This window comes from Camelus dromedarius, chromosome 23, assembly GCF_036321535.1.
Source record: "Camelus dromedarius isolate mCamDro1 chromosome 23, mCamDro1.pat, whole genome shotgun sequence".
NCBI lineage: Eukaryota > Metazoa > Chordata > Mammalia > Artiodactyla > Camelidae > Camelus > Camelus dromedarius.
The window spans coordinates 12,037,326-12,059,763 of record NC_087458.1 but is presented as its reverse complement, the minus strand read 5'-3'; the positions used below and the strand labels follow the sequence as shown (position 1 = coordinate 12,059,763).

The window sequence follows — 22,438 nt, the reverse complement described above, 5'->3', positions numbered from 1 at the left end:
GAAAAAGGGGTTGCTGATGGCATACATCACTAAGCACCTACTATGTGTACGGAACCATGCTAGCTGGGCACCAGGGGGTCTGAAGATGCATTTGGGCTTGAGGCACTCAAAGCTTAGAAAGGGAGAGAGACAAAAAGGAGATTAATTTGAAAACAACAAGAAAAGTACAATAGTCCTGGCATGAAATATGTACAGGAGTGACATGAAATTGAAGTGAATGCTTTTTTTTTTTCTTGAGTGTAGAACTGAAGTGAGTTTTCTGTTTTAATCAAGTATGTGATTAACCAACTGCTAGAAAGAATGCAAAGTGACGTGCTTAGATGCTTTGTAATTTCTTCACGCACTATATTTTAAAACAGTAACAAAAACCATAGTATTCATTGATGTGTCTTTGTGTTGGGCACCTTACTTAGAATATTTTGAGGAATTTATTACTTGTTTTCTTTTTTCATTACTGCTTTTTTGAGGTATGAATGACATACAAAAAGCGGTAGATATTTAATACTAGTGCCCTAAACTTATCCATCACCTCCAAAATTTTTCTCCCACCTCACCTTTGAAATAAAAACACAGAAGCTTTAGCCTCTTAGCAACTACATAAACCTTTTACATATACAATACACTATTGTTAATCATAGGCCCTGTGCTATGCAGATCTCCAGGCTTTATTTATTTTGCGTAACTGAAATTCTGTACCCTTTGACTAATATCTCCCTTTCCCTACCGTCTCCCCATCCCCGGCAGCCACCATTCTACTCTCTGCTTAGATATAAGTGAGATCATATAGTATTCATCTTTCTGTGTCTGACTTATTTCATTCAGTATAGGGTTCTTGAGGTCCATACATGTTATTACAAAAGGCAGGATTTCAGAAGTGACTACTTTTGACGGAAAATCGGGGAGACTTTATGGAGAAGAGGATATTCAATGTTTTATATTGTATAAATGTGCGGGTTGTAGACTGCACTGAATGGCATCCCCCTGGAATGTGCAAGGCACCACCTGCATAGCCAAAGGCAGTGTCCGTGTGAATGCCTGGGTCTCAACAAATGAAATTTCCTGAATTTCCTGTTTGTTGACAGCAGCAACATGCCCATATCCTCAGCCTTGTAGTCCCTTGCCCGCAGAATAATCTCAGTCTAGAATTTGCTCCCCTCCACACTTCCCAACCCTTCCCTTAGGAGTCTTTACTCATTTATCTCTGATAAAATATTGTTCCCTTTTCTACACCTATGTTCATAGCAGAATTATTTACAACAGCCAAAAAGGCAAAAGCAACCCAACCCAACTGTCCACTGACGAATGACTGGATAAACAAAATGTGATGTATCGCACACACACACACACACACACACACACACACAATGGAACATTATTCAGCCTTAAAAAGAAGGAAATTCTACAACCTGGATGAACCTTGAGGGCTTTAAGCTAAATGAAATAAGCCAGTCACAAAAGAACTAATACTGTATAATTCCACTTATCTGAGGTACCTAGAGTAGTCAAATTCACAGAGACAGAAAGTAGAATGGCGGTGGCCAGGGACTCAGGTGCGAGGGAAAATGGAGAATTATTGTTTAATGGGTAAATAGTGTCTGTTTTGCAAAATAAAAAGAGTTCTGTGGATGGATGGTGGTGATGGAACACAATGCTGTGACTGTACTTGATGCCACTGAACTATATTCTTAAGAATCGTTAAGATGGTGAATTTTGTAAGTATTTTATCACAATCAAATATTATTAAGGACATTAAAAAAGGCTTTTCTTGGAAAGACTTCCCTAATCCCCTGTAGCAGTTAGGGCCCTCATCATACAACCGTGCACTCCAACATATTACCTATCACATTCTGTTGGAATTTCTATTGCATTGGTCACCGTCTAATGATGTTTAGCTTTTTAAGAGAAACATCTATGTGAATGTGTTTTATCCACCAAAATCAACTTCCTCTTTGGGCACACAGCTAGATTACTTTGTCAAATGCTCTCTCACTTAAGTTTGGCTATAATAACCATGTTCTCCTTAATAAAGTTTGGTCCAAAATAATGTATGCCACCTCTAGGCTTGGTCCAAGGACTCTCCCATGTGTGTTCTTGGAGCTCACGTTCCCTGGATGGCAGTGTTGATGCCAAGGGTGCCGTGGGGAGCCATGTGTTGAAGATGCAAGGATCAGTGTCAGAAGAGGTCCCTAAAAGACCATGTGGAAACACGCTGACCTGCTGGCATGAACTTCCATGCAGGACTTTCATGTGAGCAAGACATAAAGTCCCTGGAACTTTGGGAGTCTATTTGCTACCATATCTTAGACTACTTTATTCATCCTCTATGTAAGGCACTCAACTAATCTGACTTCATCACTTACAGCTGAGTGAGTCAGGCCATGTTACTCAGCCCCTCTTAGGGTCAGCTTCTTCACTGGCCACATGGGTATAAGACAGTCTATTTTATAGAGTTTTGGTCATAATTAAGGAAGCAATATGTTCTAGCACTCACCCACAGTAGGAGCTTACTGATGATTACAATTTCACTCTAATGGGCTACTGTGGCCCTGACTCCCCCTGTTCTCTCATCTCTAACCATCAGCATTCCTTGAAGTGCAGTCCTTAAAATGCTCCATACTTCAGAAATTTCAGTCCTCAAATCTGGATATTAATCTACATGGAAGCCCTGCCTTTGTATTATAGCTACAGTATTTCAAGAATTCTAAGACCTTATGGATTTTTAAAAGCAGGATCATTTTAATAAAAAGCCTTTTAAGAGAAAAATACATTATCTCTTTTAGCTACACACACCAATATTATGACTCATCTCGATTTCAGAAACCTCAAATTATGGAGGAAAAGTCTTCTTAGACTAGAAAACATGGTTTTCATGCAGTTATTTTATCTTTTCTTGCTAAAACTTCCTCATTCTCATGCAGTGTGTGTGCATATGGGCACACACATGCCAGGATATGAAACTGGCCTTGGAAAATATATAGCAGTGCACCTTGAAAGGTATACATGTCAGTAAATGGGACTCAACTGAGCTATGGAGGAGTGACGGCCTCATCCAGGACACAGCCTGACTATTCTGGGGCACTAGTGATTTCACTGCCCTGAATTGACTTGAGAGGTCTACTGAGTACCTGTGTCTGGAAGTGCCAAGTTCCTAGAACCCCCAGGATACAAGGAGAAGCCCCTTCCCGAGGAGAATCCATGTCACTGGTGAGAAAGTGCCTGTAGTTGCCTTGGAACCTGAAGGAGAGAAAGCAGAGTGAGTGAGAACAGAGCAGGTGTGGATACGTGGAAGGGGTGTTGTTGGCAGGTGCTGAGAGCTGACCATCTATCCTCTCCAGGCCCTTCTAATGATTCTCAAAGTATTCCCCAGGAGTCCTAGAAAGGCTTGAAGGGACCAGTTACCTGCACAAAGCTGCTGAACAAGGTTGAGGCTGGACGTGCTGTTGCCAACAGGGTTCGTAGCTGTGCAGGTGTAGTTCCAATTACAGGAGTCACTGAGGACTGATCCTTCCTGGGTCAGAACAGTCCTTGGTCCTGTTTTTGTCCACTCATATATGATGTTCTCTCCTCCTTCCTCCACAGAACACCTCAAGGTGACAATACAGGTGCTGTGCTCACAGGAGAGGGAATCCACTTGAACTTGAGGCCTTGGCAGTCTCTCTGTTTGAAGCAATAGTTTTAAAAGATACAAAGAGCAATAAGGGGCCTTATAGGACATCCCAGGAGGAAAGGACTCAGGGAATAAAGGAGAGAGAACAGAGCAAGGAATCCACACCCCTTTGGATAAAAGGATTCCTGACCCTTCCATTCCCAGCCCCTAAGCAGCAAGTTGTGTGATGTTTTTCAACCTGCCACAACCACAGCCATCAGCCAGAATCTGCTGGTAACTGAAGAGGACAAAAAAAGAATTAGAAAAGGGAAGAAAAAGATCTACCTAGGAGAGGTTCTGGACCGGCCAAAAGAGTGAAACCAAGGGACAGTCTTTACCAAGGGTCATCTAGCCCCCACCCGCCAGCTTACAGGATGACCCTATTCACCCTGGCCGGTTGAGAGCTGGTCCTCTATGCCCGTACTCACTGAAAATCCTCAGATCATAAGTGGACACCACTGAAGAGGTCATTGTGGTTATGTGGGTGCTGTAAGATCCTGCGTCTGCCATTGTCAGGTTGCTGATTTGCAAGGAGTAGGAGTCAGTGACACTCAATCGATTTTTCCATTTTGGATCAGTTATATATGTCAGTGAACTTTGTCCTTCTAACTGTGTGAAGGCGATAGATATTCCGTTGTGAAGCCAGATGATAGACATGATCCTCTTCTCTGCAGAAAACTTCAGGGGAAGCATTACTGACTCCCCCAGAGCCCCATTCACAATTTGTGGGGTTGAGCTGGTTTGTGAAACTGTGAACACAGAAAGAAATGACCATAAAAACTGGCCCTGATACCCTCCCTTTCCCTTAAGTCTCCCAGTCATTCACAGCTCTCCCAGCTAGGGGCCCCAGAGAGTGTGGGACACAGCAGTGGTGCTATGGCTAGAGCTGGAAGTGGGCAAAGCTGGGATCAGGTTCTCCATCCCAAGGGCTGAGTTCCTGCCGAGGGCTGTTGGCCCTGGAAGATTAGAAGGGAGACTGCAGGGGAAGTCAGGGCCCATCTCACCCTGCCAACCCCCTCTTTTTCCTTATCCCTAAAGTTTGACTCTCATGACTTCCTATTTTATGAAATGCTCCCCCAGGTCACAGCCAGGGTTTCAATATCACCGCTGTTCTGGTGGCTCAGTAGTGCATGGTCTAAAGACCTCTAGATGACAGTCCAGATGCTGCCTCTTCCTGTGCAGTTTTGGAGGAGCCCGGAGATTCCTCCAGGCCTTGACGCTTCTTTTATAAAACAATAGAGATGAAATATAAAGCCTTCCAGGTTGCTTTCAACGCTGACATTCCCAGTGTACCCCCAACAATTCTATGTACCCCCTACTCGTTTCCTCCTCCTTTCTCTCCTTCACACTCTGATCAATCTTTCTCTCTTACATCCTTGAGTCATTCAACTTTTTTTTTTCTGCCTGGTCTCTCAATCTCTCTGACAAGGGGCTCTCAGTTCCAGAAAAGGCCCTCTGGGCAGTGCCCACCTGGGCCCTCTGCCCCTTGGAAGGTCAGGCTACAGGGGAGGAGCTTGTGACCCACTCACCTTGAGACTGGAAAAGCAGGAGGAGGAGGAGCTGAGCAGGTTTCATGTTGGCAGGACTGAGCTGGTTTGCCCTGAAGATCTCGAGGAAACATGAGGAAAACGGAAAGAGCAGGACGTTTGTGTTGCAAACCACTTCTGGTAGATCCCATGCTGATCATTTTTGCTAAATACTTTCCTTGCTAGCTTCTCTTGATTGGCCTTTACACCTACCTCAGATTCTGTCCTTAAAGTCAGAAAGAGTTCACAGATACGAAGATCCCACTTCAGGAAAACTGGTACGATTTACCAAAGTCTTTGCGCTGCGTTTTGTTATTGGACTTCATAACTATCTTCTGATCCAGAGAAGTTGGTGTGCCTCCCCTCCTCCTTTGTTTTTGTTTTTTGGAAGGAGATTTATTCTCTTTCACTCTTTCTTTTTCTTTTAAGTATCCTTATAAACTCATAAATTTTTGTATATGCAATGTATGCCAACTGCAATTAATATTTTGATGCTTAAATTTTCTCGTCTCTGGCCCATATGAGACCCTTCATGCTGGCTCCTTTGCTCTTTTGACATGGCTGCATCTTTTAATTTCTTTGAATTCTTGCACAAGAAGGTGTTCTAGGCTCACCTTGTTTATAACCTTCCACAAACATAAAAGCAGCCATTCCTCAAAAGATCCCTGATTCCTTTAATGAGGGAATGGTACTTAGACACCACAATTTTGTCTCTACCCATACTTGTTGATATTGAGTTGTCACTGCTTACAGACCCTTTCAGTTGGATGGAATTAGGAAATACATATTTTAAAAAAAAGAAATAAAAATTTGAGTGTATTTTTCCAATTTATGCTTAAATTCTTTCATCTTGAACATATCTCTTTCTTTCACAAGAGAAAGTCTTGGTTCCTAACAGCACTAGTGTAAAATGTGTTTGTTTTATCCTGGAAATATATATATATTTTAATATATATATATAGTTTTAAATATATATAATAATATCAGAATTGTTAATAGCAACAATAAACGCTGAGTGAGTTTAGGATTTCTTTGCAGATCTCTTCAACCTTAGGTATCTTCCACTCAGAATGCACAATGAAGATGTTCAAATCATCCTGGGATACGAGAGGGCTCCGCATGGATCTGCCTTACTACCACGGCCCTCTGTGCAAGCGAGACTGCGAGACCCTGCTGCTCGAGGAAGGGGTGGATGGCAACTTTCTGTTAAGAGACAGCGAGTCTATGCCAGGCGTCCTGTGCCTCTGTGTCTCGTGAGTAGTCCTGTATTCCACACATTTGGAACCTTATGCTGAATGTAGGACTGACAGCCAAGTGGGAAAGGCATTGCACTTGACTGGCTTTGCAGCCCAAATGAGCAGAATGAGAAATGGATCAATACTGCCAGGAGGGGATGGGAGGAATGTGTCTGCCCAGTCTCCTCCACCTGCCCTTCCCTCCTGGTGCAAAGCCCACAGGAGCAGACTCTGTGGAGCAGCAGAAGGAGTGGGGGTGAAGAGAAGGGCTGCAGGAAGCCGGGGGCGGGGGGTCCGGGGATGCAGAGAAGGCAGCCGTGGGAGAAAGACGTCTCCTCCAGATGTCTGTTTATTTAGTATGGAAAAGGCAAGAAGCTTTTTTTTGAAATTTCAATCTCAGAGACCAATGTTTACATGCATTCTGCCACCCCTGATTGCCATATTTAAAATGCTAATACTATTTACATTTTATTTAGATTTATAAAAGGCTTTACCATGTATCATTCATTCTTGTCTCTCTGGGTCTACTAAGGTAAGTATAAATAATCACTATCATTTAGATGAATAAGCAAGGCCAAAATTCCTCAAATGACTTGCTTTTGCTAAAATTCACCTGATATCAGGCCAAAACGCCAGAACTATGCTACCAGAGTGATTACTTAGAGCCTAGTGTAGAAAGCAAAGCTGAGTGGATAATCACTTTAGCCTCCCAAGAAAATGTGGACCACTGAAAATTTTTACCTTTTACTGACTATGGAAATTAAAATCAAGTGTGTCAATCTTACAAAGAAGATATATATTCCTCTCTGGGGATACAGAGATGAGACAGGTAGCCCTAAGGTGTTCTGGGTCTAGTGCAGGAAAGTGAGTTTAAACAAATAATTATAATATTGTATCTTACTATATACTTAGAATTTCCAACTCTTGCCCATTTTCCTGTGCCAGCGTTGTCATCTACACATGAAACCTCTGACCTTCTGGGACCATTTCTTACCTGGGCCACCACATATATGCCAGGCCAGGCAATGAAATTACTACCAAGCCTCTACTTCTATTACCACCTGGGGTCTCAACCTGCTTCTGCATTGAAGCAATTTTATTACTTGGGACTTCATTTCTCTTCTTTGTCTTTTCCTCTGGGACCCAGTTCTTCTTCCCTTTTCTTACATGCCTTTCCACTGAGCCTTGTGGACCCCTTATAACATCATTAACAAATTCCCACACATCTTTTATCTAATTGCAGGATGTTCCCTTTATTAATTATCCATAACCAGAATCAGGCTGGCTATTGACAGCATTCTAATCTACTTCTGGGGCATCCCATAACAGACGGAGTAATCCAAGATCCTTAGCAAGCCTTATGAGGACCTGCCATTGTCTGATTTGTCTCTTCAGCCTCTTTCTTACCCCTCCCTGCCTTGCAGCTAAGACCCCAACAACTGTAAAGTGCTTACATCTTTCCCTGTGCTGTGGTCTCTCATCTACATTCCAAGCTCCTGCTAGGCTATCTGAATACTCTTCCTCCCACCCCTTATTTCTCCTTCCCCTCCATAGGGTAACTCTTAATCATTCTTTGAGAATCAGCTAACATTTACTGAAGACTTAACTAAATGCCAAGCACGTGAATGTTCTCCCTCAATCCTTTCAGCACTCATATGCAGTAGATTTTCTTTTTTTTCTTTTTTTTTTTTTTCATTTTCTAAATGAGGCAAGTGAGGCTTTGAGAGCCCTGGGACCACTCTCTCCAGGAGCATCCCACCCACCAAACAGTGTTAAGTATTCCTTTATTACCCTATGAATATTTTTATCATTGTACTTAGCACATTAGTATTATAGCAATATGTGTATATGTTTTCTTTTTCTCACTGGGCCAATGAATTCCTTGAGAGCAGAGATTATTTCTTACTTATCTGAGTTCTCAAACCTAGGAAGATGACCTGATCAGTGAATATTTGCTGCATGAATTGTATGCATGGATGATGGGTGAATAGGTACCATAATACAGTCTGCCCAACTACTAGGAAAACACAGAGGAGGTAGTACAGACTGCCTAGAAGCAGTTTAAAAGAGGGACTCAGAGAGGAGATGACACCTCAAATGAACTTGTGTGAAGAGTAGGAGGTATCAGACAAGGGAATGAGAACACAGCAGCAGCTTCAGTGTATGTCATGTGCAAAGATCCCAGATTTAAAGTGTCCCAGTGTGTCTGGGCAAGGCTGAGAAATAGGGTGTGTAGATTTAAAAGCAGCAGGAGATGACAATATAAAGGGAGAGAAAGACCAGATTATAAAGGGCTTTGCATAATGTACCTTGAATGATTGTAAGCAGGGAAGAACCTGATTAAATTATTTAAATCATCTATTAAGACAGTGGGTGGAAATTGGTTTGAAAGGAATGTGGAGTGATCTAGGGGGAGTTAACTGAAACCATTCAGGATAAAGGAAAGGGCATGAGCCAAGCTGATGGCAGTGAAGATGACGAAGATGGGATGGATATGAATGACAGGCTGCAGAAGTGACTGAACTCAGTGGCAGGCTAATTGTGGGAGGTGTGGGAGGTGTGGGAGAGGAAGCAGTTTCAGATGACTCCACAGTTTTTGGTTTGGGAAATGAGATCAGAGCAGTGCTATGAACTAGTGGTGAGAACTGGGGGGGAAAAAAAAGGAAGAAGGAGAAGGACAGCAAGTTTCAGTGGCAGGAGGCACAGACAGATAGAGAGGAAAGATAATGAATTCTGTTTAGGGTATATTGATTCTGTAGTACCTATGTGATGTCCAGACAAGCCATGTGCATTAGCTCATGTATCCTTCGCAAAGCCATCTCCACTAGGTAATATATCCCTGTTTTGTGGGGAAAGAAACTGGAGTTCCTTATTAAATAACTTGTCCAAGATCAAATTGTTAATATGTTGTTATGTTCCCTCTCTTACCAATGTCCCCAGTTCCACTGAAATATGTTCAAGGCGGTCACCTTGGGACTGTGTTATACAGTGTCCACGCAGGGCACTTGAGGGCTTGGCAGTAGATCGTGACGTGTGAAATCTTGTCATTTTGCTCCCTAGAGATGAGCTACACTTCCTTCTTTGCTGGGTGAGAATGGCAATATGCCAAGTTCTATGCTTTCACGATCTAAATGAATATACTATGGGAGAAGGCTAGAAATAAAGGAAGGAAGTCACAGGGAGAGTTGACCTAACAGCGTATAGCGCCGACCAGAAAGCTATGTGGTAGCCGTGGACAGGAAATGCTACCTGATCTCACAGCCTGACAGAGCATGCAGAGAACACCAACGTGCAAAACACTATGTAGGTGACTTCGTGAGTGTAGAAAGTTGGAAGTGGGTCTGCCTTTACAATCAGCAGAGTCAAAATGGAGTGGATATTAGGAGATGCGTGGGATTCACCACTTGGGGTGTGGAGGGACTTCCTACAGTCATAGGAAGGCTGCAGGAGAGGAGAACCTGAGCCCTGACTTAGGGTGTGTCCTCACTGAGGAGGATAATGGCAATTGAAGAAACGGGTAGGAAAGGCTCTTAAGAAGTCTTTGGGAAAAAAAAAAAAAGAAGTCTTTGGGAATTCTCCAAATTCCAGAAAATAAGACTTACATTTTACAGCAGTTCATAGAATAATCAAACAAAATATAAACTCATAAAGCAGAAAGCAGAAACCCTCTCATAAATGATCCTTGTCAATATTTTGGCAAAATCTTTTCTAGGCTTCTCTCTGTGCATACACATATCCACATACACATAAGCATTTACACACACCCACACACACACACACAACCACACACCTATGTGCATAGGTAGAATCATCTGATTTGCTGATCTGCAACATTTTGTAGCTCAAAAAAAAAATCCTGGGAATCTTTTTACATCCATGAAAGCATATACTCATAATCCTTTTATAATTACCTGGTATTCTATTGAATGTATATATTGATTTACATAAAACTATACTGTAAGTTTTTCTCAATAAATAATGTGACAATAAAAATTTTCATACTTATATTTTTTTAAAGTCTATCCAGCTCTCTCTTTAGGTTAAATTCCTAGAACTAGTAGTATTTGGTCAAACACCTGTACATTTAAGGCTTTGATAGGCATTTACAAAGTTATCCTGTTCCCCAAATATTATACCAATATACCAGGTGGAAAATCCTTAAAGTATTCTTCATTGACTTGAATTTCTCTTGTGTCATGTCATGGAAAAATGAAGGTCACATAAATGACATCACATGCACACACACACACACACACACACACACACTCGATTTTATTTCCTCCAAGTGACGTTTAAAGTTTGTTAAATTAAAACATGAGCATGAACGTCAGAACAGAAAGTGAGCAGGTTTCCCCTAGGATGCTTGTCATCTGCTGCTGGTGAGGGATTGAGCACAGGCTCAGAGACTCAGAGACACAGGCACAGCCCCTGTATTTACTCTATAGAAACAGGATGGACCTCCACCCCAGATCCAGATGTCAGGCTAATGATGCCACACACACACACAAACACACAAACACACACAAAAACACACACACACACACACACACACACACATACACACACACACCCCAAGAGGATCTGAAAGGTTTACTACTTACATAATGAGACTTTCTGGGTAGAGCAGAACCATCTTCCAGAGCTGGCCTGAAAATGAGTGGAGAGAGCAAGAAAGTGTTAAAGTCAAACACAAACAGAGACGAGTCTTGAAAATTCGCTGAGAGGACAAAACCATTTTAGTCATTTAAGCAAAACCTGATTTTTGCAAGATGAATGTGGTAACTTGACTTGGGTCACTTCTTGCTTATGCCTTCTTGGAGAATCATAAACGAAACTTAAATTGTTTCCCAAAATTGATACGAGGTAACCACTACTCAATTCTCCTTCATTTAAGAAAAGTCTAATATTGTAACAGATCACTGTGAAGGATAAACACTCATTGCCTTCACATTGTATAAGCAGCTTTATAACAATATACCTCTAAGCCTCATTCCGTGTTTTGGTTTGAGTGCTCCCAGTTTATAAACTTTTACTAATTAGCACTTAAGCGATTTGTTGGTTTTATTTACGTTTTCAAACGCACTTTGGACAAAGGAGACCGGCTTGGGGCTTTTGCAGTACATCAGGGTGGGGCCAGTGTTAGTGCTCCTGCACTTGGTCAGAGGCTTGTGTGTTTTGAACGTCTTGCTTGTGACAAAGGAGGGAGCACCCAGGCTATCTTATTAGCTTGATCAACTTGCCCAGATGTGGGGCAGAAGTGAAAAGGATGAGGTGAGGCTCAAAAGCTGTTAGCAGTCAAATATCAAAAATATCATGTCAGATTCTTACTGCATTTGCAAGGTCAAAGTTTTGTCAGAAAGAGCTTAGCAGTTTCTTGAAGAGCAGAAATGTAGAGGGCCTATAGTCTTTAAAACTCAACTGAGAACATCAAGCCAAAGATTGACAAATGGACTGTATAAGACCTATGGTGTTCTCACCTCTGAAATAAGAGAAAAGATTTCCCCTGGAGAACTGATAAAGCAGGTACCAGGAGCCTAAGGCTTGCAAACATTAGAGAGAATTTCATCCTTCTTATCATATCTAGGGCTGTCATCCACTGAGGTCCAGCCAACATCTACATATTGAAGACCAATAGCAAATATAGGAAATCTTTTTTCTCCATAGAGCCAAATATCCACCAAGAAGACATCAAGATCCATATTTACAAAATCAACTCCACTTGTTTTATGTTATAACAAGAAATTTAAAACGTTCCATTTGTAGTTTTCATATTAAGTACAGGATACATACATTTTTAACCATCTTTAAATAACAATATTAATGAGAACATATGACATTTACTGAACACTTAACTTTGTGCCAGGCATCCCATGTTTATTGCACATTATTTACAATAGCCAAGATATGGAAGCAACCTAAGTGTCCATCAAAGGATGAATGCATAAAGAAAATGTGGTGAAGATCTTCCTTGACTTATGATGGAGTTACATCCATCGTAAGTTGAAAATACTGTAAGTCAAATATGCATTTAATACACCTAATCTATCGAATATAATAGGTTAGCCAAGCCTTCCTCAAACATGCTCAGAACACTTACATTAGCCTACAGTTGGGCAAAACCATCTAAAATAAAGCCTGCTTTATAATAAAGTGTTGAACATCTCATGCAAATGTTTCAATGTTATATGTTACTCATAATTATATGATACATTATATATTAAATCTGTTTCATTGGAAGGTAAACCTCTTCATTAATACTTTTGTCATAAGCTCTATTTTGTCTGATATTAATGTAACTACTCCATTTTTCGTTTGGTTGATATTTACATGCTATAATTTTTCTCTCTGCTTTCACATTCAGAATTTCTGTGTTCACGTGTCTTATGTGTTTCTTTAGTAAACGCTACAAAGTTAGATTTTGTTTATTTTAATCCTATCCATCAATTTTTGTGTTTTAACTAGAGCACTTAGTCCATTTACATTTAATACAATTACTAATATATTTGAGTTTATGATTCATATCGTTCACCAATTTTGTCGTTATTTGGCTCTTGATGATTTTTCCAATTTAGGGGTATTTGGAGAATATTTAGTAATTCATGTCACACTTTTTAATTTGCAGTATTCAGAATCTTATTAAATGTAACCTATCACTACATTTGATATACAAGTCAACAACGTAATGTTTTTTGAGTTTTCTTGTCTCCTTTTGTCTCTTTTGTTTTTTTTTTTTTTTTTTGCTTATTTGTTTGGCTGATTAATTTGCATATCACTGTGTACAAAGAAGGGAGATATGACTCTGCTTGTGGGAAAGGAGTAAGGATGCCAGAGAATTCTCTCGGAATATTAGTTGGCTAAAAAGGCACTGTGGGCAATCAGAATGTCTAAATATATTTCCAAGTCATTTGTTGTGGAGTGTGCAAGGCAAACCCCTCTGCCCTTACCTCCTATGCAAATCTTCAGGAAATTCTACCTTGCTCACCAATCCTTCCTTATGAGTGAATTTTTATTTTGTCAGGGAAAGGCATTAGGAAAAGTGTTGCAGTATTGCTTTCTAGGTCTGCAAGGGCAGTATTAGGAGAGCATGTGGGGCACAGGGACTTGGAGGCAGAGGAGATGGTGAAAAAGTAAGTCCTTAGGAACTTACAGAAACACTGGAGAAGTTTCTCCAGGGCATGGACTTGGGGAGTGGAGGCAATTCTACCTAAATTTCAAGTGCTAGGGAGGGGTCCACTGTAAACTGTGTATGTATCAGTGGAGTTACTCCTCTGTTAGCCAGTCAGGCAGCTGCATTGTCTCTGAAGTCCCCAGGTACATATTTTATACTTGGGAGAGACCCCTTAGACTTCTGCCATTAGTACATCTGGGCAGACATTAATTAATTAAATATATTAAACCAATGGTCTTGTGTCCACAAAACCTCTCAGGACTAACCATGCAACCACTCCCTGCCTCGGGTTAGTCAAATGGATTTGCTGAGCCTTTAGAGGGACTGCCTTGCCCAGGGCTAGCCAATTCCTAGAGATACTGAGCAGCTCACATTTAAATGCAAAAGGCAAATAATCCAGAGTCCTAATGACCTCCTTTATCTCACATACTTCCTTTATCTCACACTCCCAGCCACTACCCACCCGCCCTAACCAGCCAGGGCCAGGTGCCAGACAGCTAGGAACAACCCCTATGTCCCAGAGCCCACTGAAATTATTCAAACCAGCCAATTCTAGACCTGCTTACCCTGCCTTGCCTGTTCCTTCCCAGGGAAACCAGAATGGAGGGTGTGGCCTGCAGTTCCCAGCTCACCCTGCTCTTACACTCCTGAACTATGTTTTCCTGTGTGTCCCCTCCTCTTGGGAACTGTAATAAACTGTTTTTTTCAAGGGCAATAGTCTCCTGATTGCAGGCCTTACTGATCCTTGAATTTTCCATGAAAACACTATATTTTTAAACAGCACCATGTCTGAATATGACAAATTCCTAAGGTGTCCAGGATCACAAGGGGTGGGAGCACTTTATCCAGGAAAATCCGTATCCACCAGGCAGTAAGTACCCGCAACTTCCCTGCCCTTAAGATGCAAAAGAGGCCAGAGCACCTATGTGGAGGGCGGGGCGTGTGTGAGTCGGGGGAGACTGTGTGTGTGCTGGGAGTGGGAGCATCCTCTTCTCAGCACTCCTCAGACCTTCTCAGATCATTTCCCAGGAGTCCTGAAGATGCTAGAATGATCAATAACTTGCACGAGGCTGCTGGGCAGGGATAGCAGAAGTTACTGTTCGGAGGGTTGAAGCCTGGCAAGTGTAGTTCTGGCCCAGGTCACAGAACCTGAGGAGTCACTAAGGACAGACCTGGGACACAGAATCCTCTGGTCCTGTCAGAGCAGGTAGACAGCTAGAGATGAGCAGAGAAAGGGGGGCTCAGGCCAAATGGCAGGAATTGGGCAGAAAGGAGGGACACCGTCCAAATGCAGGAAACCATGCATCATGTAAGCACCAGGGGTCCCTGGGCAAAGAAAGAAAAGCAGGAACCTCTGGGCTGATAAGTGGTCACACCTTTTGGGGTGATGAGCAGCCTGGAGGCCCGCAAAGAAAGGTGGGAAAAGGCAGGAATCTCCAGGGTCTGAATGTAACCTTTTGTTCATTATGCCCTTATTTCAATAAAATTAGCCTTGCAGATTAAAAGTACCCATCATGTACCGACACCATGACACTTCCAATTCAGACTGAATGAGGACAAAAATCTCTCCTCCCTTTGGGAAGGTGGAGTTGGGATGAAAATTAGGGAATACAACCCCAGACCCTTCCCTTCCTAATGAATATACGCCCATTCATTTTTACACCCTATGTAAACAACTTGCCAAAGAAACTCTGGGCAGCTGCTCACCTGAGCCTGCCTGCTCTCCCCTGAGAGTGTACTGTCCATCCTTTAATAAATCCTCACTATACCTTTTTAACCACTGTGACTTGTCTCTAAATTCTTTTGGGGGCAGGACAAGAACCTGGACACCGGTTACATCTACCGGCAACAGGCCCACTGGTGCCCACCTGTATGCATGATCTCTCCTCCTGCCTTCCAGGAACACTTTAGGATAGCGTTACAATCCTGATCTCAAAGACCATGGATTCCAACGTAACGTGAGGCCTTCTTAGCCACGCTGTTGGAAGCAATAGTTAATAGAAAATGAAAAGCACAAACAGAATCCTCTCTAGGCCACCCCACGAGAAGAGGGAGAGAAAACAGCCAAGATTCCAGACATATCCTTATGCAGACTCTTCTAAACCTGGCCCCTGAGGGACTACATGAAAAAAGAAACAGTTCATCTGAGGTTACCCAGTCTTCAGCCAGGGCCTGTCGGTGAGTTTTGCTCACTGAGATAAAACCTTCCTGTGTTCTGGAGTTTGTCCGCGGGCCTTGGAGCTCATTTCTGCAGTTCCCATTTAGATGGAGCTCATCTCATAACCCACCCAGAGGTTTAGAAGAGGAAGAGAAGGTGGAAGAAGAGGGGAGTAGGAAAGTATACTGGATTGGGTAGTGTCCTCCAAAAATTCATGTCCATCCTGGAACCTTAGAACGTGACCTTGCACAGAAATAAGGCTGTGGCAGATGTAATTAGTTAACATGAGGTCATGCCGGAGTAGGATGGGTCCTTAATCCAGTAGGACTGGTGTCCTGATAAGAAGATGAGAAGTGACACAGACAGGAGAACACCATGTGAAAACACATGGGGAGAACATCATGGGATGATGGAGACAGAGTTTGGAGTGATGTAGCTGCCTGCAAAGGAAGGACCAGGATTTATAACAGACACCAGAAAGCTAGAACGAACACAGAAGGAGTCTTCCTATAGGTCTCAGAGGGAGCGTGGCCCTGCGAAAACCTTGGTTTTCAGACTTCTGGCCTCTGTGAGAAAATCAATTTCTGTTGCTTTCAGCCACCCAGTTTTTAATACGTTGTTACGGCAACCCTAGGAAATGAATGCAAGGGAGGAAATAAGAAGTCTATCCAGGAAGCATTCTGGCTCCACCGCCACATCAGTGAAACGGAGGGGCCAATCTTAATAAAAGTCCTTCAGTCCCCGACGCCCTGAGGGGACCTTTCCAAGCTTGCCATCAGTGATGTCCTTCCATCCCTATGCACTGACGGCCCTCAGGATTAGGACCAGGACCAGGATGCTGAGCTGCAAGGAACAGAGCTGGTGAGAGTCAGGCACTCTCTCAGTAGCACTTGGTATGAAGTTTTCCGGCTTTCCTCCCTTTGGTCTGATGAGGGCAAGAGATAGGTAATGGCATTAAACTGCTCTCCTGCAGGAGACTTCAGGGGGAGACACACCGACTCCTCCAGACTCCTGCTCACCACACGAGGGGTTCAGTTTGTGCAATTATGTTTCCTGTAAGCCCAGAAGGAAAACATCTACACAACCATCTCTTGCTGCCACACACCACCACCTCCACTACCACCCGCTCCCGGCCCACTGCTCACAGGTCAGAGCGGCCTCACGGTGGAGCCCTCAGGAGTGTCCGGCATAAACGGGTATCACAGTTGTGCTGTGGCTGGAGCTGAAAGCGGCCAATAATTATAGTCCCCTTCCTGCTGAGGAGCATCACTGTTCCCCACCGCAGGGGCTGGGCTTCCATTGAGGGCCAGGAAACACAGTTAAAAAGGTGGCAGAGAAGGCAGACCCGCCCCAACAGCCTGGGCAGCGAGGCAGACATCTGTCATTTCCTCAGACTGACCGCTTAACCACTGCTGTTTTGTTTTCTCTTCTGATTTTCCCTGGTGTTTGTCTCCACTTCTTCTTTTGATTTTCTTTCTTCCTTTGATCATGTCCCTAACGGTAGCTGAATTATGACCACCCTCCCTAAGCCCTGGATCCTGTGAATATGTTAATTTACTTGACGAAAGGGACTTTGCAGATGAAATTAAGATGCTAACCAGTTGAGTTTAAAACAAGAGGGTTGTTCTGGGTTGTCTGGATTGGTCCGATGGAATCCTAGGACTTTTTAAAAGTAGAAGAAGGTAGAATGCTGCTTACAGATGTGCAGTGGAAGAGGCAGGCAGAGGGGAGGTCTGAAGTGTGAGACAGACTTGACCCACCATTGTTGACTCTGAAGATGGAGGAAAGGGGCCATAAGCCAAGACGCATGGGAAGCCTATAGAATCAAGGAACAGACAGCAAGTAAAGGGGTCATCAATCCTGCAACTGTATGAAACTGAGTTCCACCAACAGCTGGAATGAGCAAGAATGTGGATTCTCCCTTCGAGCGTCTAAGAAGGAACACAGGCTTACCAGCATCTTGATTGCGGCCTTGTGAGATTCTGAGCAGAGTCAAGGCTGCCTGATTTCCCACCTAAGGAAACTGAGATAATGAATCTGTATTGTTTTAAGGGGCTAAGTTTGTAGTAAGTTACAGCAATGATACAAAATGAACACACCTAGCAAAGCTAGTTCCCTCAGGAAGTAAATCCAGGTTTCTCTCATGAGGATGGAGCAGATTCCCTTAACATCACTCTCCTCACACATCTGTCTTTACATGGAGGAGTATGATCCTCTTTGTTATGAATCAGCCCGGCAACCGAGCCTCGTTGCAGGAAGGATATTTTAACTTCGGTTTCTCCTATGTTGTTCCAAGAAGGCTCAAGCCCACTCACCTAAACCAAACTGCATGGGGAAAAAAAAAGTTACCTAAGGTTTACTCGCTTAATGAACAAAATCACATCTTCTTCTAAAATCCATACTTACCAAGTTTACCTTTTATATTTATTGGGATGTCTCAGCCCCTTTTGAGGTATTTGTTTGCATTCTTCAGGGTTTTCTTTCTTCTTTTGTTTACTTCTGAGTATTTCAATTTATACACAAAGTGATGCATCTAAAAACTGTTTTCCAGTATATAAAATAGCTGAAGCAGTAAGATGAGAATACTCTCTGTATCCACCTCTTAAAAAGTTCAGAAGTTTACCTGCATGTCATAGGTATGCTCATATTAATTTAACACCAAACTAGTTTTTTCAATAATCAATACAATTGTAACATGGGTTTTAAATTTTTATTTAATGAGTAATAAGAGGAAAATAAGAGATAATCAGTCTGTGGTAGAGAGACTTCAGCAAAGCTGACAGGTCAAGATATGGGGAAACCAAAAAGCTGTGGGAGTTCAACATTACAGGGGCGACATCTACACACTGTTTGCTGATGAGTAACATGTACTACATTAAAAAAAAAAAAATCACTTAAGGTAGTATCTGAAGTAATTCAAAAATGTAATGCCATGTGTCAGTGTATCTATCAGGATAATTTTTGCTGCAAAAATGAGCCTCAATTCAACTCAAATAGCTTAGCCAGGGAGGAAATTCATTCTCCCCACCACTGCAAATCCAGGGGAGGCACTGGCTCCTAGGTCAGTCGGTTAAGTAGCTCAATGCCATTATCAAGGACCCAGATTCTTTCTCTCTTTCCACTTTGGCCTTTGCAGCAAACAGCCTGGCTCTTGTGGTCCCAGGATGATTGCCAATGGTCCAGGTGCCCCATCCAGACTCAATATCATCCAGACAAGGGCAGAGATCGTCTTGTTTGGAATTCTTATACATGAACAATAATAAATAGCAAAGTGAGCCCTAACTATGTGCCCTAAGTGCAAGGTACACTCTGTATATATCCTCATTTAATCCTCTCAACAACCCTATGTGACGAATATCATAATTATGATCCTCACTTTCTAGAAAATGAAGGCACAGAAAGTTATGCATCCTGCATCAGTTACTAAGTGGTGGAATTAGAATTCAAATCCAAGCAGTCTGACTGTAAAGCCCGGTGCTGAAACCACTATGCTACACTGCCTCTCACGTAGCCAATTCTGCCCTTAACACCTTGGAGGGTCCAGAAATATTGGGGTTCCAATTTAGAACATGTTCATGAATGATGCTGGTGCAGTGGGTTAACTATTCGAGGAGATAGACAAAATGCTATCTTCTAAAATAAGACAGTAGGAATCAAATGGGAGATCCTACACTGTCTAGGCCTCTTTTGATAAGCACAACACACTCGCTCACCATGCTGTTACAGTCAGAGATGACTGTGGATATTCTGACACACACACACTGTCCAGTTTCTACTCACATAATCACGAAACTCATATTTGGCATCATGCTCCCCTGAACTTGACAACAGAATTTTGCCTGTAAGGCTGGATTTATTTGACATCTGTAGCAGACAATACAAAATACCAAGTAGTTTATGACAAAAGGGAAATGTATTAAAATGACAAAAAGCCCAAGAGCAAGAGTGTAGTCAGACTTCAGAAATCACTGGATAGGAAACAAGATTCCTGAGGAATCTAAGTAGGACTGTCTCTTCCTTTTTTTTTTCTTTCCCTTTTATTGAGATATAATTGACATACAGCTCTATATAAGTTTAATGTTACAGCATAATGATTTACTAGTATAAATTATGAGATGATTACCACAGTAAGTTTAGTTAACATCTGTCATCTAGTATAGACATACGCACAAAAAAGGAGAAAAAAATTATTTTCTTGTGATGAGGACTTTTAGAATCTACTCTTAGCAACCTTGAAATATACCGCACAGCAGTGTTAACTATAGTCATCATGTTGTACTTTACATCCTCAGTAGTTATGTAGCTCAGTAGGATGTAGTTTGAACACCTTCAGCCAATTACCCACCCCTTCATTCCCCACCACTGACAACCACAAAACTGATCTCATTTTCTATGAGTTTGGTTGTTTTCATTTTTGTTTTTTTTCTAATTCCACAGATAAGTGAGATCATGCAGTATTTGTCTTTCTCTGTCTGACTTATTTCACTTGGCATAATGCTTTCAAGTTCCATCCATGTTGTTGCAAATGGCAAAAATTTTTTCTTCTTTTTAATGGCTAAGTAGTATTCCATTGTATATACTTACCATGTATTCTTTATCCTTTCATCTGTTGATGGACACTTACATTGCTTTCATGTCTTGGCTATTGTAAATATTGCTGCAGCAAACATGGGGGTGCAGGTGCCTCTTCAACATAGTGATATCATTTCCTTCAGATATATACCCAGAAGTAGAATTGCTGAAGCATATGGTAGTTCTACTTTTAAATTTTTGAGGAACTTCATACTATTTTCCATAGTGTCTATACCAATTTGCATCCCTACCAACAGTGCACAAGGGTTCCCTTTTCTCCACATCTTCACCAGCATTTGTTATGTCTTATCTTTTGATAATAGCCATTCTAAAATGTGTGGGGTGATATCTCACCATGATTTTGATCTCCTAGCATTTCCCAAGTAATTAATGATGGTGAGAACCTTTGCATGCACTTGTTGGCCATTACTATATCTTCTTTGGAAAAATGATTGGTGAAAGATGTTATCTCTATGTGGATTCAATTTTCATTTCTCTTATGATGAATAAGGAGGAGGCAACTGGGTTTTGAAACAGGAAAAAAAAAAAAAGGCATGAAAGCCCCTGTGATGATAAAGACCTTGAGTGTGTATCCAATCATTTCCTCCTTATGTCAAAAAATATCCTCACACCAAGCTTGGTCCCCAATTTCCTCTTTCATCAGTAAAATTTCCCTCCTCAACTGCCATAATTCCCAGGAAATTATATGGCAAATTGCCCAAGGTCACACAAGAGAAATGGGGATTTGAAAGCATATCAATCTGGTAATAAGTTCCTTGATTAGGGTCACTCCATTATACCACATTACACCAACAGCAGAGTAGTGGGACTTTCAAGGAAGAACAAAAATCTGCTACAGGGAAGTTCAACGTAAGACAGAGCCCCAAGAGTGGGTAGACAGCTGGTAAACAAAGACACAAGACAAAGTAATCATTTGAGTTAAGAAGACTGTAAGAGAAGCAAGGATGGGTCCTGAGCACATAGTTCTACTTTTATAGATATGTACTTGAGATACGTAGCAAGTAATTCCCATAGATAGTTGGATAAAGCAGCTGAATAGGGAGAGAAATTTACACATAGCTCATACCAATTGACATTGTGTGATGGTAATTGTGAGAGTTGAACAAATGTAATCCAATTTAAAACTTTGGATTATAGATACGCTATTCTTTCTGAAATTAATTAATACTATGTAGGATGGTTTGGTTGCTCAAAAAGACTTGGGGGAAACAGGGCATTGTTGGTCAAAGGGTACAAATTTCCAGTTATATGGTGACCAAATTTGAGGAATCTGATGTAGAACATGGTGATTACAGTTAACAATACTGTATTATTTACTTGAAAGTTGCTAAGAGAGTAGATCTTAAATATTCTCGCCACAAAATAGAAATGGGAAGTATGTGACAAGATGGTGGTGTTAGCTAATGCTATGGTGATAATCATTTACAATGTATAAATGTACAAAATTCGTATGCAGCACACCTTAAATTTACACAATGTTTTATGTCAATTATACATCAATATAGGTTGGGAAAAAAGGACTTAAGAATTACTCTTAGGGCTAACTCTGATCCTTAGATAACAGAAACTACCTTCTCCAGGAGTATCAGCCGATCAAGGAAGAAAAGTCTCAGCAGGAAAAAAAAACGGGGGGAGGGGATTTTCTTATCAACACCAGCGTGTCTAAATGTGTCTCAGGGTCTCTGGTTGGATAGACTTTTCCTGGTCTTTATTTATGAGGACACATCACTGCAGTCCTGCAGGATGAGAACTTCAAAGGACCTGAGGATCTTCAAACTCAAGTTGAATACATTCTTTTCTTCCACCTGGAGAAGCATCCTGCAATAAATTTGCATACCCAGATATCCCTCCCACCTTCACCAGCTCTTTCCCCTAAAGACACAATGCTGGAGGATGTTAAAAATAACCTTTGGTCAACAGTGGCTGGGAGTCTTTGCCAGTGGATGGGCTCTCCTCCACCACGGTGTCCAACTGCTTTCTATTGCCACTGCTGTCTTCCATTTTTCATGTCATTTGACCCATGGATGTTCTACATTTTCAGCTGTTCCACTGTGTCTGGATATACCTGGATTCATTCAGCATCTGAACACTTTTTGAACAGCCATTCTGGGC

At 41.9% G+C, this 22,438-nt stretch overlaps 1 protein-coding gene across 1 annotated transcript; it reads right to left on the bottom strand.

Moving 5' to 3' along the window:
* Positions 1-1,434: 1,434 nt before the first annotated feature.
* LOC105092696 (SLAM family member 6) lies at positions 1,435-17,744 on the bottom strand. The gene is made up of 6 exons (XM_064477938.1): positions 17,687-17,744; positions 11,009-11,054; positions 5,176-5,246; positions 4,075-4,395; positions 3,400-3,657; positions 1,435-3,234 (listed from the first exon to the last, which is right to left on the bottom strand). Exons 2-6 carry the CDS (start codon positions 11,038-11,040, stop codon positions 3,149-3,151), a joined length of 768 nt encoding a protein of 255 aa, XP_064334008.1. The 5' UTR covers positions 11,041-11,054; positions 17,687-17,744; the 3' UTR covers positions 1,435-3,148.
* Between the last annotated feature and the right edge of the window lie 4,694 nt (positions 17,745-22,438).